The sequence below is a fragment of the Brienomyrus brachyistius genome, chromosome 6 (assembly GCF_023856365.1).
Source record: "Brienomyrus brachyistius isolate T26 chromosome 6, BBRACH_0.4, whole genome shotgun sequence".
In the NCBI taxonomy this organism is placed as follows: Eukaryota; Metazoa; Chordata; class Actinopteri; order Osteoglossiformes; family Mormyridae; genus Brienomyrus; species Brienomyrus brachyistius.
In genome coordinates, this window is record NC_064538.1 from 318115 (window position 1) to 335233 (window position 17119).

At 45.1% G+C, this 17119-nt stretch overlaps 2 protein-coding genes across 5 annotated transcripts; one reads left to right on the forward strand and one right to left on the reverse strand.

Moving 5' to 3' along the window:
• Positions 1–1001: 1001 nt before the first annotated feature.
• ubiad1 (UbiA prenyltransferase domain containing 1) lies at positions 1002–4829 on the reverse strand. 2 transcript variants are annotated; one of them, XM_049016611.1, is made up of 3 exons: positions 4736–4829; positions 3463–4085; positions 1002–3020 (listed from the first exon to the last, which is right to left on the reverse strand). In XM_049016611.1, the coding sequence occupies exons 1-3, from the start codon at positions 4756–4758 to the stop codon at positions 2533–2535; spliced, it is 1134 nt and encodes a 377-aa protein (XP_048872568.1). In that variant the 5' UTR covers positions 4759–4829; the 3' UTR covers positions 1002–2532. The 2 variants fall into 2 exon arrangements, with proteins under 2 accessions (XP_048872568.1, XP_048872569.1); XM_049016612.1 differs by having other exon boundaries at positions 4645–4828.
• Positions 4830–6119: 1290 nt separating this feature from the next.
• On the forward strand, positions 6120–16157 carry mmp23ba (matrix metallopeptidase 23ba). Of its 3 annotated transcripts, none has more exons than XM_049016609.1 (8): positions 6120–6626; positions 12404–12543; positions 12842–12981; positions 13546–13713; positions 13831–13995; positions 14268–14378; positions 15165–15273; positions 15850–16157. In XM_049016609.1, the coding sequence occupies exons 1-8, from the start codon at positions 6498–6500 to the stop codon at positions 16022–16024; spliced, it is 1137 nt and encodes a 378-aa protein (XP_048872566.1). In that variant the 5' UTR covers positions 6120–6497; the 3' UTR covers positions 16025–16157. The 3 variants fall into 3 exon arrangements, with proteins under 3 accessions (XP_048872566.1, XP_048872564.1, XP_048872567.1); XM_049016607.1 differs by having other exon boundaries at positions 6128–6626; positions 15147–15273; XM_049016610.1 differs by having other exon boundaries at positions 6487–6626; positions 12408–12543; positions 15147–15273.
• Positions 16158–17119: the final 962 nt, after the last annotated feature.

The following is a 17119-nucleotide window of genomic DNA, read 5'->3' on the forward strand; positions in this document are numbered from 1 at the left end:
AAATTTAAATTTGTAGGAAAAGCATTACGTGACTGTTTAATCGGAAGAACTGGTTTGTTGGTTTAGGCTAAGTTGTAGCAGTTCCAGTCCAACCAGTCCATGCCAATTGAACAAAATTATTAGGCATAAACAGGTATTGCAAATGTGGAAACTCCATTTAAAATGTTTGCATATATTCACCCGGCTTAAATGGAGTATTCGAAAAGCTGAATTGGTATGTTGGCTGGGTTTTTACATGAAAACGTTACTGTTACAGATCTACTGGGACAAGTTTACCAGTCCACATAGGCGGTGATTGTTTTACCGTAACTGGGTTTAACTTGAATTTCAATGCTATGGTTCTGTATTGTGCTGAATAAGCAGCTGTGCCAAATACCATTCAGTCATGGGCATAATTGCTCATGCTAACTTTTTAAAATGATTTGCAACCTCAGTAACTTTCTTTGATCATATTACTATCGCCGTTTGGCCGAACTGCCCTTTCGAACTTTTCACTGCTTACTTTAATGACCTCTTCTTTGCACGTCTAAAGTTTAGCAGTTGAAGAAAACACACGAACACCTTTTGTTGTGCAATAGCGCCCCATGGTGGCTCACGGCACACAGGACGCTCAACGCAGGCCGTCAGAGAAGCATCATTCGAATATTAATACACTCAGGAGTTTACAAACACAGCTTAACAACCCATGCATTTTTTCACCAATGTTCCATAGATACAATTGCCATCGAGTTCTTACAAATCTTCATACTGTTTTTTTACATGAGGAAAAGTAATTCAGCGTAGCTCAGGCGCGGACCATATCCAATTCATTGCGCAACATACTGCCTTCGAACTCGCAATTATCTTAAGATTGTTCAGTTTTTAACGTTGTTTGTAAAATCTGCTTCGGCCACCTGTTGTGATTCATGACATACCAGACAACGGAATTTGGTGCTTAAAATCGCCACGTAAGATGTCGTGAAATACAGTGATTAAAGGGGGAAAAAAACACATAGGCAACGTTTGTGCTTTTTACATGTTGTATTTTATCAGTTTCGTATAGTTTTGTTACGTTAGCTGTTCCATTAAATACAAATCGCATACGAATAAATTCGAAAGAATCGCCAGCCGAATACTGGAATAAAAAAAAATCATAAAAATGAAATACATATTTTCCCCCAAGAAGCTTTCCTGTCCTACTTCTGGTGACAAATTATAAAATAAATATCCGCAGGTATTTGAGGGCATTTAAAATATATTTTGTTTATGAACGTGCCCTTTATTACTGATACATTTTGAAGCGCACTAGTGTATATACGGTACCGGGACAGACACAGGACAGCACCTAAAGTTACAGGGAAAACATGTTCTTCCTTGGGCGATGTGTGTCATGTCTGACCGTCTAAACCCAAAAACGACTGGAATTTCATTGTGAATATTGTCTCTAACCATTTTGACTGGTAAAATCTAGTCAAACTCAACCATACAATAATCCTTAGGCTCCATTTCAACTGTAAAAATTAAAATGATCTCAATCACATCTGACATTTGTTATGAACTGCTGCAAAAGCAATAAATTGCTAAAATGAACAGCGCAAATCCTGCAGCTTCACATTAAAATGCCTGTATTTAACAATTTTGTTTTTGCCACCACTTCAGTATACAAAAACAGGGGCGTTCTACAAAGCAGGATTTCCCCAATAGGAAGGTCACTTTCCTATCTTCCTATTGGACAGTTTTCTTGTTTGGCTTAAATTACCCAGCTAACTGGGAAATCCTCCTTTATGGAATACACTCCTGGAGACAACCTGGATCTAAAAATTATTTTAACTACACATCTAACCACTCATCCTGAGCAGGGTCTCAGGGGTGGCATAGGGCACAAGATGGGGGGGTACATTCAGGATGGGATGCCAATCCAGTGCAGGGCACCTAACGCACCGTCACACACACTACGGTTTAGCTGGCACACCCGGAATCAAAGTACGAGACACGGGAAGAAAATGCAAACCTGACACACACAGCACAGGCGAGATTCGTACTCTAAACTCCAGAGGTGATGGAACAGTGTTAGCGATTCAACCCCACGCCTGCAACATAAAAAATAAATTGGCAATCCTTGTGATTTTACTGCTGACAAAGTATGTGTTACTCATACCTTCGATTATTACTTGCATCAGCAACTACTGAGAAAAAAAACAAACCTGAAAAATGGGAAAAATTTGAAAGCCCAAAGGCAATAGCTGAAAACTATTTGAAGAACTCTTGCTGCCTCTCAAGTGACCTTACAGTGTTCTCCTTCCTCTTTCCCAGGTCCAGCATGCATGCACAGGCAGCTTGGAATTTGCATCACACACAGCAAGTGAAGAGTAGCACACAGATTTAGGGGAAGTAAGGGCCACCTTGCCAGCAACAGAAGTTGTAAATACTGCACAACTTCTCTAAGTAGCACATTTGAACCAGTGTTTTGTTTAATAAATTAGAGCCCAGTAACAAAAATGATAAATTATAGACAGGCAAACATGAGCCACAGTAAGAAAGAGTCAAGGTAAGTCACAGTTGTGGCAAACTTCCAGGCGGTGCCAGTATGATCGCAAACACGTAGAAGAGACCCATTAAGAGGTTCAGTTTTGCGGTCTTCTGGGGGATCTTCGAGTAGCACTGACCCCGGAAGAGCTTCTCCAGCGGGAAGGCCATGGGTAGCGTGAGCAGGGGCAGCGCCATGCTGATGGTGTACCTTGTTGCCAGGAAGCAGAAGAGCACGTAGGGGACGAAGAGCAGCAGGTTGAAGAGCACGTAGGAGAGAGCAGGCCCGATGAGGATGGCCAGCGTGACGATGCCCGCCTGCCGGTCCGACTCCATGTCCCTCGTGTTGTTGCTATGCAGGATGGCCTCCGTGTTGAGTGCTAGCGGCACGGCGTAAACTAGCGGCAGCGCTGACAGGTAGCCCACCTGCACCGCGTGTGCGAACATGACTGCCAGGGGGCCGAAGGTGATCAGAATCACCACGTCGCCCAGCGCCACGTATTTCAGTCCGATGCCTGCAGTAGGAGATGGATGGGGGGGGGAGAGAGAGAGAGAGAGAGGAGACGTCACATACGCACATAAACACGGAGCGGTAGCTTTAAAAACTGACATTTACTTCATTAGCAGTCGCTTTTATTCAAAGCGACAGACAACTGAGAAGGCAGGGTAAGAGACTGGGGCAACTAGTAAGGGCCCAAGGGGGAAATCGCTCTGCCAGCCACAGGATCTGGACCAGCGACCTTCCGATCGCGGGCGTCAGTCCTAAGTGACAGAGCCACACCGCCCTACCTACGATGACGTCATGCTTCCACAGCCGAACGTTTATAAGTCGGTACAATGGAAAACAAGCACAGAAATATGGGACAGCAGAAACAACTGCTACACAGAAGGTGGAAGAATTACACAAAATGCACAACGGGGCGGGGAAACGGCCTTTAGGAGAGTCAGAAGGGGCACCTCCAGTGTAAAGGAAGGAGCCAGAGAGCCCTCCGAAGTAGACGAGCGCGAGATGCTCCAGCTTCAATGTGGAGAGGAAGTAGAGCAAGGTGGCACACAGGCACCCGACGGAGTACAGCAGCGCCCCAAACATCACCACGTCCTGGGGCTCCAAAATCTGGTCCACCAGAGTCCTATCGTCACTCTTCTTGTGGTCGATGCCCTTGGAGAAGTCGTAGTAAGTGTTTACTAGGTTGCCTGCCCCGTGCACCACCAGCACGGCCACGGCACACACCATGAACACCAAGAGGTCCACGGTGCCCTCGGACTTGTAAGCCAGCGCGCTGCCCAGCGCTACGGGTGTCAGCGAGGCACTAAAGCTCCAGGGCCGAAGAGCCAGAACGTAGGCGGCACACTTGGACTTCACACCCATCGCCATCCGGCTGACTCCAGAGCTTGGCTCCACCAGATCACGGGAAAACCCGCCTGAACCCAAGTCCTCCACTGCCAGACCATGTCCGTTTGAACCTGCCAACACAAAAGTCTCTGCAAAGCCCGCTTCGGGCCCCTCAGCCATGCCTCTGCCAGGAGACCACAGGTCTACGAGTCTCTGCAAGGGTACCGGAGAGTGAAGGAGAAAGTGGCTGAAACAGAAAACACAGAACAGCAACTTTAGCAGATTTTTATCCTGTCAAAATGAAACAAGTCAATGGCTGAATTTACTCAGGGAATTCATATGTGGCAGGGGTTTCCAATGTATCGCAAATGCGACGATTCACGAAAAATAAAAAGTACAGAAAACTGCTCGGATGAGAAATCCCTCTCTGTAAACAGGCAGAGCAATTTACAGCTCATCATATAATAATAAAGTCACTCTGCACCGAGTGTAAAAATGATTGAAATACCGCCGTATCATTGGGAAGACATGCTGCTTGATACGGAAGGGGAACGGGAAAGTCGGATCGGAAGCGAATCCGAATCATATTAACCGAAATATTCAAGACGCACCGGTAGACACGCCTGACAGCAAGACTAACCGGGTCCTCTTCAGCCCTCCACTAGACACATTTACACTAGCTGGCTTGCCTGGATCAGCAACAAATAAGCGATTATGGAAGATTATCTTGGGTAACAAACTGTGCTACTGCTACCATGGTAATCTCTTTTAAAAGACGGAACCGAATACCAAATGTAGAGACTTACCTATTTTACCGTCACCGTAAATGGTGTGTTTTATACAACGTGGCAAAACATTCGTGCCTTAACATGGCCGTTATTAAGGCACCGGACTCACTCGAAATTCACCAACAAACTCATTACGCGACGATCAGCAGAGGCCTTGCCGCTTCTTCCGGCCTCTCGGTGTAACAGTCCCCGAGTCCGAAGGACAAATGTCGCCCTTTCATTTAGTTCCGCTTACTCTTATTTAAGGTAACCATGTTCAAATGCTACCAGCGAGTATATATAACCTAATGTTTCACAAAAGATATGTACGCCACGCTATTTAAAAACGGCACACATGACAATAACATTCAATAGCAAATATGTCTCAATAAGTACGGTACAGCAGCTAGGAGGAACGGAGATGGACGAACATCTTCATTTGAAACAATTATATGTACATGCATAAATTTATAAAATTCATTAAATCGAAATTCCATCATGGAAAATATTTTATTACAAGCATGGAGTGCTTGGTTCAGAATCCTATGCATTTTACTTATTATTACGTTGAGCATATGTTTACAGGCAGGGGCGTCAGAAGCATTTTGAATGTGGGGGACACACACTGGCATTAAACTAATATTTTATGTTACATGTGGGGGGGGGGGGTCCAAACGAATAATTATTAAATAATTTTGCTTAACGTTCATTAAATATTACAATGCAATGCATGCAAATTATGCTAAAATAATTCACAAGAATATTCAACATTATCAACAACAGATTTCAGATACCATATTAAAAAATTTTATGACCTTATGCTTTTAGTGTCCTATCAGTTTTGCACCCTTATTCGGTTATACAACTTGACACTTACTTAGAATTAAATGTTTTCTGCTACTTTCTGTACAGGGACAATCGGTTTTCAGCGTCAAATCAGCATCTGCTCATGCATTAGTTGTTGCGCAATTCTGATCGCAGTGTATTCAAACAATCTCTAAACATTGCACGAAAATATTTAAATTAAACTGTGCCCCATTGGGTTTTTAATGTTTACAAAGAATGCATGCAAAACACGGGCAACAATTAATTGCAGTCCTTCACTTCTGCACCGTATATTATATAAAGAACCACCTGCTCTTTCCATTGGTTATTTTAACACTGCCAAGGTCCCTCATTTACTTTTTTAGTTATAGCTTGAGACACGTCAATTATTTAAACAACGTTGGGCTGAATACATAACTGCGCTTTAAGCACCTTGGTGGAGGTCGCTTATGCCTGTTTAAGTTCACCAGTCAAAATGTATTCTTCTGTACTCCGTATTGGACTTCATATATTGTCATCGGGTGTGATCGAAGCGACGCAAAGCAGAGTGAGATTTGCACATGGAAAAAGAAGCACTGCTGATGGCTCAGTACAGTCCTACAGCTTTCAGTACCGCAAATTTTGCATCCTCAAATATATGCCTGAAACGAGATAATCGAATACTGTCCCATAAATCTCATATATACTAAATATATCGGAATGTGTTCAGTATTCAAATATAAATTAAGACAGAAAAGCAGAATCAGTCAGGGCTCACAAAGCGCCCGACTGGTTTCCTTTTCTACTTAAAATTGTCGGGATCTGACCTCCATTTATAGTAATGTGATACCGTTTGGCCGTCTGTGCAGTGTAAAGCCGCAGCCTAAAGTTTGCGGAAAAAGGGGAAACGGTGTGGGCTGCGAACTTGAAAGAACTTTTCAGGCTCGGTTGGGAACTGATGCAGTTCGTCCTGCAGAAAAAGTCCAATTCAGTAAGAGCATAAACATATTCGAGGAATAATAAATGGTGGTTCAACTGCTTCGCTTGTCCCTTTTTAGAGGAAATAATCTGGACGTGGAACTAAAGCGATGGAATACCAGACCCTGAGAAGTCAGCGACACGGCTGCTGCGCTCCTTTAGTCCTTATGGTGTCGGTGATCAGTGTATTTTTCGCGGGGATGCAAGAAACTGCAGCATTTGCCACTTGGACCATGGAGGTAGGGTGTGCTAATTTCGACGCTGTGGGAGAGATGTCATCAATTTTATTAGAACGAAAATAAACGTGACAAGTGAAAGTTTTCCGCAATTTACATAATAACACAAACAGCATTGCATGTGATAGCCTCTGTTTTTAAAAATTAGGAATATAAAATACATTTAAAATTATGGTCGTATAATATCTTCCCATTATTAAGTCAAACGTAATTTCGTCTCTGAATCAGCAGCCTAAGTAACCCCTCCGGCCCAAAATAGCACGTTAACGGTACATCCAAGTTAGAATAAAAGTGTTTCGCTTAGACTTCTGCAAGCCTCTTATCGGTGTTCACTCCGTGAAAGGTCTATTATTTGTAACGGAAACGTTTTTCAAGAAATTTAAGTTCTGGATAATTTTACACATACACATTTTTGTCCATTTACATTTTTTTTCTTTTCTGGAGTGATGCCTATTTTAAGGATTTGTCTAAAACGGGACAATGTATGAACTGAAAAGAAATTGTGCATAACCACCATTCAGCTGTATGCAACTGGGTATTTAACCAAATGGGCACCCTGGTTATGATATAAGCTGTCAAATTATTTTTAAAATATAAGAATTCATGAAGAAATGGGGGGCGGCATGGTGGTGCAGTGGTTAGCACTATTGCTTCACACCTCTGGGACCCGGGTTCGAGTCTCCGCCTGGGTCACGTGTGTGTGGAGTTTGCATGTTCTCCCCATGTCGTCGTGGGGTTTCCTCTGGTTTCCCCCCACAGTCCAAAAAAAAACATGCTGAGGCTGATTGGAGTTGCTAAATTGCCCGTAGGTGTGCGTGTGTGAGTGAATGGTGTGTGAGTGTGCCCTGCGATGGGCTGGTCCCCCATCCTGGGTTGTTCCCTGCCTCGTGCCCATTGCTTCCGGGATAGGCTCCGGACCCCCTGCGACCCAATAGGATAAGCGGTTTGGAAAAAGGATGGATGGATGGATGTAGAAATGGCTAGATGATGGGGAGTCTCCTTGAATACTCTATGAGCTGCAGCCTTTGTGACTTTGGTAGGCCAAGGAATTATGTGGGTCTTCTGCATGGATCATGAAGGTTAGAGAAATGTCTACCAAGGCAATACACGAGGGCCTTGGTGAAATGACCTTGGAACAGTTTTAACATATTTGTGTGCAATTACAGAAGGGAAATACTTTGTGTAATTATGCACAAGTACGCCACTTATACAGCTTATATTATTAATGCTGTGTTGACGCCTAATGACCATACAGAGAATGGCTTCTGTTTGGCTCTTCAGGTTTTCCGGCTGCATGTTCATTTGTTGTGATGATTGATGGTTGTCCTCTTTGTCTCTTGACTGGCCCTTTGCCAGATACTGAAATCTTCTCTAATGGGCTTCAAGTGGAACTTGATTTAAACGAGAATTCACTTGTTTGCTTCACGGCATTCAAAAGTCTCCTCTCAGCTCAATACTCACCTGTCCTGCTTCTTCATTCGCTAATATTCACATCCAAAAAGAGTCATGAGAAACGCAATATTCCAGCTTCGGTCTTTGAGATAGGTTGTTTTTCTCTTGAAAACCAGCACTATTGCCCCCGTAGTTTCCGGGATGGGCCCCGGACCCCCACAGCCCAGAAAGGGACAAGTGGGTACAGAAAATGGACAGATGGATGGATGGATGGATGGATGGATGGACATCAGCACTAAAATTCCAGTGGTCATAATTTTGCGTTCTTCAAATTTAGCCGTGGTTCCATCACTGTGTTTATCCGTGTTTAACTCCATCAACCTGGAACCCGCACAGTTTTACCATATTCGGTTCTCACTGGGGCTTCTTGTCCAGAGTGGAGTTTCTCCCTAAGCGCAGTGAAATGCTCTGACATACCAGCTTTTTCTGAGAACATTATACAGTTAGACACGGTCATCACAATGGAAGGCATTTTCCTAATCAATAAAGACCATGTCAAGCTCGGATTTCCTCACTATCCACTGTACATTAGCGATGACGTCTCTCGTTTCTCTGTCTTTCTTCATCGTACATCAGGTATTTTTCATTTGTAGGGCTTCAATCTATGCTGAATGACCTTTAGCGTAAATCACCTTTAGCATATTGGTATGTGGTATGAGGGAAATTATGTGATACACATTCTGTCAGGTCTCCTTTCTGCGGTACTGGAATATAATGCAGGCACCTCCAATCTATAGGCCATTGTGTTCTTGGCATAATTTGGTTTATATATTCCTGACCTCCTCCAATAAGGTCCTTCGATGTAGATCCTTTCAGTTAAATATATATCATGATTGTTGTTTTTCTTATTTAAGTCTTCTGTGTGTTCCTTCTGTCTGTGCCTAATGTGCATTCTGTCAGTTACTGCTTGGCCAGTCACGTCCATAAACCTAAAATCTCATAGATCTTTGGAAAAAAAGTTTCTTTTTTCATGTTTATTTCCTTCTTTGGTATCTTCGCAGGTGTTGTTGTAATATTGGACTTTGTCTTTCTTGATAGCGTTCAGAAATTCCCAATTTCGTATTTCTAAGAGATAACAGTCCCGATTTTGGCTTGATTCCCTTCTTCAAATCCTCCCCTGTCCCTTCCGTCACACGATTTGATTTATCAGTGTCGCTGATCTTGATCAGTACTTTCGCAGATTCCTCTTGTATGACATCTTTGAATTCCATTCGTCGTTCCTTTGTTCTTCATCGGCTGGGCTCAGCGTCTTGACCCAGCCTGAGAATGATGCTTTCCTTGAAGGAAATGAGTCCTACTCTCCAGGTCTTTTCTGGAAGTCACATTACTTTCATTGCTCTTTTCCCAGAAGATATGAGTCAAAAGGTGCTTCTTGTTGGTCGCGGGGAACTCTGCAGATGTAGATGATGATGAACGCTATGAGCCATTTAGTGACAGGAGTTGACCTAATCTACACACTTTGCGCCGGTATTACATGGCCCTGTGAGTGTCTGTAAGAAACGTTGGAGTTCATATGAGGGGACGACTGAAGCCAAGGTTTGCGAGGTCCAACATAACAAGACTGCCTTCTCTCTGTTCTTGGGTGGCTTGATATGGGAGCTCTGCTGTTGCTGGTGCAGGAAGTTGCCTGTCTCACCCACAGGCCTTTTGCTGCAGCCCCAAGAATGTGTTTGGGCTCCAGTGTCTGCCAAAACACTTTGGTCTCCCAGTAGATGGTGGGAAAAAGCAGCAGACTTATAGTATGGAAGTTTCTTCTCCCGCTAAACCGTATGTGAATTTTTAAGCTTGCTGTGCTTTAGTTGCATCTTATGTGAGCCCTTTCTTTGTTTTGATGGCATTCTTCAAAGAGATTGCAAAGGTGACAAGTCACCCATCTGGGGGAGAAAAGAATGATGTTTATTTAATCAGACAGGCACCATAAGGAAGGATAACAGGGTCCCAAACCTCCATGGCGTCTTGTGTTTCTTAAGCCGTTGGTTGGGGACCCCCAGACAGTGTATGTTTTTGCTCCCTCACAGCTCCCAGTAGGTTGAGAGGGAGCAAAAATGTTGCCTGTCTGGTAGGACCTGGGAGGAAGCAAAAACATGGACTATGTGGAGGACCCCGAAGACCGGGTTGGGAAACCCTGTTGTAGACCAGCCTTGAGACACCCCCCCACGCACACCTAGGTTCCTGCATCAGCTCTGTGTCCACCTCACCATATTTGAAAATCGCCTTAATGCTTGAATTGGTCTGTTTCTGCTTGTCTGCTCTGATCCGAAGTTTTCGTCTCCTAGGCGGGAGATTAATTCATTTTCCAAGCCCTTGTCGGAAGCAAAAACTTAGCATGTTCCACTAACAGTGCATGGCATTGCATGGCTGATTTGGTGCATGTTACTCATAAGATCACCGCAGTTGCCGTCGGAGAGAAGCTCAGATCCCCAAGATGATTCATGACCGTTCTCACCTCTTATGCTGACGAATGCGGATGAAGCTGGATTGAAGCTGGAATCGCATTTCAGCGCTAAGGAGGGTGTTTCTCTGATTTCCCCTGTGTGGACGCGCACACACACACACACACACACACGCGCTCTAGGGTGCAAGTTGATTCTGCAGTCCCTAAATTTCCAGCTACTGATAACTAATCCGATCTGAAGACTAATTGCTTCTCCTTCATCTATATTGATGGCGAATTCTTCAGAAGGACCTCAGCCATGCGTGAGCCAGGCAGCTGTCCGAGTGTGGAGAGACAGGCTCCGCAGTCTTCCCAGCGTGTCGCCGTGCCCCGTATGGGGTTTTATTTCCAAGTGGGTGACCATGGTAAAAAGTGCACAGAGTAAATGGGTCGTCCGGTTGCAAAGCGAAGAGCAGTGGAGTTATTTTGGGAACAGTGCTGGGGAAATGATGTCCCCCCCTTCAGACCAATTATGAAGCATAATCGGTATGTCGACGGTACGCAGGACAACTGGGCTCGACAGAGCAGGAAAACTCCCCCTCGAATGAACATGAGCCGGCCTCACTGCAGAAGACATAAGATAAGATAAAACTTTATTGATTCCAGGGGAAATTCTTGTGCATGCGTTTTTACCGCCTTACACTGAATTATGGGTAAAGCGCTGAAAAATGCAGTTTGGTTTTTCCAAAAGAAAGTCTCTGAGTGACTTCAGACCCTGCTGAGTTCCAGTTGCCTTCCTCAGTAAGGCCACACAAGTCTGGAGCAGGTCTGCAGAACGTATCACGCATAACTGGCCGGACAACAGTCTTACGACAGATCCCCCCCCCCCCATCACCACCAAAAAAAAATAAAACAGAACAGCTCACTGTATTCCACATGCAGCCCCTCAACAGTATTCCTCAAAGAGTAATGAGCTGAAATCCACTTCTGTGTCTGCAAGAGTGTCCCGCATAGGAGAAGCTTTTTATGGAGCATGACGTGAAGCAGAAAAGTAGGAGAAAAAGCTTTCAGGTGATTTCAGGAACTAAATTTAGGGTGTTATCCTACGCCACTCTGCTAATTTAGAGTAGAAGTTTATCACTATGACAACATGCCGTGTTTATTTGGGGGGGCTGTTTGTGATTTAGGGAGGTTCAAACCAGCTGTGAGCACAGTCAAGGACATAAAAATTTTGCACACAAGCCTGAAATGAGTTATTCCGTTAAAAGCCTCCTTCTGCTCGGTTAAGTTCTGACTCCAGGGCAGAAGGAATCACGTCTCTTACCAGCCTATATGCTACCTTGCCTTTGGCTCTCGGTGTTTCAAACATATTCCATGGTTGAAAATGACACACAACAAAAGAAAAAATGAGACAGAAACCCACAGACGTGTTTGTTTGTTTTGTTCATTCATTGTCTATATTTGGAGACTTGCATTCTGGAATCTGAAAATCTATGTCTTAGGGTGCTTGACAGACTTTAGACCGAAAACCTTTTCCAATCTGGGTTGCGTATCTAAGGCCAATCTCCTTTTTTTTTACATATTTTCTGATTTGAGTAAACTGTGCATAATTGGCGAAACGTAAAATAATTCTTGGCCTTGAATTAATTTGCATGTCTGTTTGATGATGTTTCATTGGGTCTGCTGCAGTAGTCAAAGATTAAATCTGTGTCAAGACGTATCCTTCATCATACAGTGGTGCCTTCACACATGAGTCAACTTCGACCCAAAGCCAGGCCGTTAGAGGGAACTCCCCAAGACCCTGAACCTCTGGGACAGGGGGAAAAAAAAGTGGGAATTGTTTAAAATAAATGGAAAATCTGCGATGGCGCAGATCTCGCTGTCAGAGCAGCATGTGGCTCGCGGAGAAGGCTGGGGGCTCTTGTCATTAGCCTTCATTTTTATTTTGCCCAAGGAAGAAGCTGAGCCCACCGGCGTGTTGATGATCGGGATCGGTAAAAGCCTGCATTCCCGGGTGCTGAAGCTCTCCAGGAACAAGCGCTACACCCTCACCCCAGAAAAGCTCAAGTGGGACAAATTCAAGCTGACATACAAGTAGGAGGCTTAGCACTGAGACATCTGTGGGACAGCGGGTCCTGGTTGCAGAGCTTCCGCACACGGCCTGTTCCTCTCTGTCCTCCATATTCTGAGTTTTACGGTACACAGTCCTTATCAGACAGACTCCAATACCCTGCAACTGACAGACAGGTGCCAAAAACCAGTTTAACCACATAAGTTCAGGGGTATATTCACTGTTGCCGGGGAATCTTGTACTTCTTCATTTGCACATGGCACACTATCATTCTGATTTGCTCGGCAGTCAGCAGTAAACCTCCTTTCTCTGCTTCCCGAGGCTGCTGTCATTTCCGAAGAACTTAATGAACGCTAGCGATACGCGGAAAGCCTTTGCCAAGGCCTTCATCATGTGGAGTGACGTCTCACCATTCAGCTTCCGGGAGGTCTCTGCCGACGAGGAAGCTGACATTAAGATAGGTGGGAGACCCTTTGCTAGGGGGGGGGGGATTGGCCAGTCATTGCATGATCCCATGTATAGAAAGCTGCCAAACACCTTGATTCAGTTCAATTAATTACCAAATGCTTAGGGGGGGCACCAATCACACCTTACGATTGAACACTTTAACTTAACAACTGTTCGAGTTTCCATAACAGAAGCCCTCCTGGGGCCTGCAGGGGGGAGGGGGGGGGGCACTGTTACAAGTTTTATTTCACCAACCAAGGCAATAACTTATGCTGTAATCTTGTCTCTCCTTTCTGGTCACTGTGGGAAACTCAAATCACATATGTAAACCATTTAAAAAATCATAGTCATCTTCTAAAGGGGAATGGACTGGGTTCTCTCTCTCTCTCGGCTGTTGTGAGAAAAGTGACTGTCTACTGTGGTTGGCGTTTTTGGAGGTCTGTGGGAATCGATGACCTACAGAAGGCGCATGCTGAAAATATGTGAAGAATGATTCCCAGTGGGGCTGAGTTTGGCTCTCGCCTCCCTTTTCCCCTCCCCCTGTCTCTGTCTCTCCCTACCACCATGCCCTCTGGTAGGCTTTTACCCCATTAACCACACCGACTGCCTGCAGTCCTACCTGCATCACTGTTTCGACGGCATCACTGGAGAACTGGCCCACGCGTTCTTTCCTCCCAATGGAGAGATACACTTCGATGACGATGAGTACTGGATTCTGGGAAACATGCGGTTCAGCTGGAAGAAAGGTACGTCTGCTGGTCCCAGCCTTACAAATACGAGACCCAGTAGGGCAGTTTGACTGACCGTTTCCATGGTGAGCTGGGCGGTGACCCTACAGCGAGCGTTTGTACCGTGTGCCCAAGGGGTGTGGCTCACAGACCTGGTCCACGTGGCGGCTCACGAGATCGGTCACGTCCTGGGCCTGATGCACTCTCTGAACCCAAACGCCATCATGCACTTGAATGCCACCCTGACAGGACGAAAGCTCATCACGCAGGACGAGGTGTGGGGCCTGCATAGACTCTATGGTAGGCCAAGATCACCAGAGCTGTAACACAATAACACAAACACTGTGCTCACAGATCTCCAGCATAACTCTGCAGTACTGTGAGCTCACAGGATTTCCATCACAACACTTACTCTGTAGTAGACTAAGCCTATTACACAATATTACATACATTCATGTTAGCACAAGAAATCAGGTCTTTTAAATAGTACAAAACCTAGCATCTGTTGTCTTTGCTAACTGAAGCCTCATGTCCATCACAAGTTCTGAAAGATCCCGTCTTCTCTCACTCAGGATGTTTAGACAGACTGTTTATTTGCTCTGCTTGGGCACGGAAGGGCTATTGTGAAAGCAAGCGGAAGCTCATGCAGAAGCACTGCCCTTCCAGCTGTGATTTCTGCTACGGTAAGAGCAGCCGACTCATGCCTCAGGGGCACGTCTTCGCTTAGCGGCCTACAGCGACAGCAGTGAAGGAGTCGCGTGAACAGCACCAGTCTATCGAGTTTGGGGAAATGCCTGCATAGAGTGAAGTCTTGTGTGCATTCCACAAGGGCTTCGGAGGAATAATAAAATTAAAAAGCAGACTCTGCTGTGTGTTCTGAAATTTTCCTGGCCTGAGCAAACGAAGGGATCTTGTTATAGATCTGTACAGATTACGCTGTCAGAGTGCGTCTGGCCAACTGTCTCCTGCTTCCAGGTCATTGCTTACTCACTGGGAAAGTTTGGGTTTGTTTCATTTGCAAATTTAGGTGATTGGGGGGTGGAAAAGGACAGCAAGGTCAATCGCCTCACGCCATGATCTGTCTCCATGCCGAAAATCATGTTCTGTGGAAAATCCCACTGTGATAATGTCGGATTTTAAGGTAGTTTGGATGATCCAGGTCCGATCTCTGGCTTTGTAGCACATTGTCAATGTATATTAGTCACTGAACTGTTTATAAAAACACAGGAGGTCACTTCACTCTTACTTAGAATTTTCTTTAGTGAGGTGACCAATGCTAAACAGAAGTGAAAAGCTGACAGATTGGGCCAAAAATAAGCTTCGATAAATCCCATGTATTCACTATACTATCAATTTCTGAAGCGATAAAGCTGAGATTCATATAAGCCGATCGCATTAAAGATCAGCCAAGGTATTTTGCGCACTAACCTCTTGAACACCCTCTGGCACAGAGTTCCCCTTTCCCACAGTGGCTCCCACCCCCGTACCCCCCCGGACCAAACACAAGCTAGTGGCAGAGGGGAGGAAGCTCACCTTTCGCTGCGGGAAGAAAATCGCTGCAAAGAAAGGCAAAGTTTCGTGAGTGTCACCAAATACCAACCCACTCGACCTCAACATCTGCTCAGCCAGAAAGCAACGCCTTCATGTTCCCGACGGACCCGTTGGTGCGAAGCGAGCCGCAACACCCTGTGTCAAGCGGCCGATTAGGAGCCAGCCGGTTCAGTGCCTGCGCCTCCCTCCGGGACACATTCCTGCTCCCCGAGGCTTACTTTTCACACTGTGCTTCGTGCAGAACTGAGACGAAGGGTTTGTGCAAATAGGAGGGTCAGCCCTACCTCTGCAGAGCCTAGGAAGGTGCCATGACTCACTCACCCAGCCTGACATACAGCTAGTTTCATAGAGAAATGCTACAGACGCTTTCGCCCCTTAGGTTTGTGTTTAATCACTATTTACATCCACTATTGGATTAGCAGGGTACCTGACATCTGTAGGGTCACACACACACACACACACACACACACACACACACACACACACACACACTACCTTAAAACTCAACATACACACTCGTATCCAGTCTGTATTTCCATTGAATATCTAGTAGAAGCGTCACCTTAAACCTATCCCCCCCCCCCCCCCCCCCCCCCCCATCAGCTGGTACAAAGACGGGGAGCTGCTGGAGTTCTCCCACCCGGGGTACATCTCCCTCAAGGACGACCACATCAGCATCGTGGCCAACGCCATCAACGAGGGCCTCTACACCTGTGTCGTGAGGAAAAAGAAGAAGGTGCTGACTAACTACTCCTGGAGGCTACGGGTGCGCTTCTGAAGAGCCCCCACCATCCTCGCTAACCCAACACCCCAGCACAGAGACACGGAAGCCCTGGGACCCCGAGAGCAGACGGACAGCCCACACACCCGGGCAGCAAAATCAAAATAAAGAGTCATCTTTTCAACTTTTACTTCTTTTGTCATGTGTTGAACTAAATATCCTGATTAGCAGCACTATGCTGAATAACCCCCCAAAAACAAATTATATCAAACTATTATAAGCAAGAATATACACTGAAGACAAAAGTTACATCTTAGGTTCAGATTTGTCGTCGTTCGTAACAGTTTTACCAGGCAGCTCCAAACAGCGGCTCAGCAACTTCACATAAAAAAATTAAAGTACAAAAACACAGTTATAATGTGTTGAGCAATGTCATGCAATATAGCCTTTTCAGCACTAGCTTTGATACTTTTATTTGGGGGGGGCGGGGGGGGGGGAGATGTGGAAAGCATCTCAGTGGTGTGAAGAACGTTCCAACTAAAACAGGACGATTGCCATGACTTTTCCACCTGATCAAGTCATTCAGGCTGCAGCCTTGCATTCATTCAGGGCTTCCACTGTGAAGGAGCCTAGCTTACAAAATAAGCCCCAGGTCTTTACTTCACAAACATCTCACACTGCAATTCTCTCACACTGCAATTCTCTCACACTGCCTTTGAACATACATATACGGCGAACATTTTTCTATTCTTATAAATTCAATGTTAAGTTAAAACCGGCAAGGGTTCCATTAAATAAACCAAAAGCATTTCATGTCATTCGTTCCACTTACAGATGCCAGAAAGTAAAGGCCTATAACAAAAGGCAGCATTTCAAGACGCCAGAGCTGGTTTGCTTGAAGTTATAAATTCCAATCTATGCTGGCTAAATCTTTATTAAAAAATCCTTAAAATCCCTCTCACAACAAAGAAAGAACACTCTCTGGATGGTGTGCGATGACGTCACCCTTCTCGGTGGTGTGCGATGACGTCACTCCTCTGGATGGCTTCTGCTCAGCTAAACTGAGGCATATATTTTCCCCACAATCTCTCAGGATTTTTTCCCTAGGAATTAAAATTGAGGGAAAACCAGAGTGAAGCTATATTTGTTATT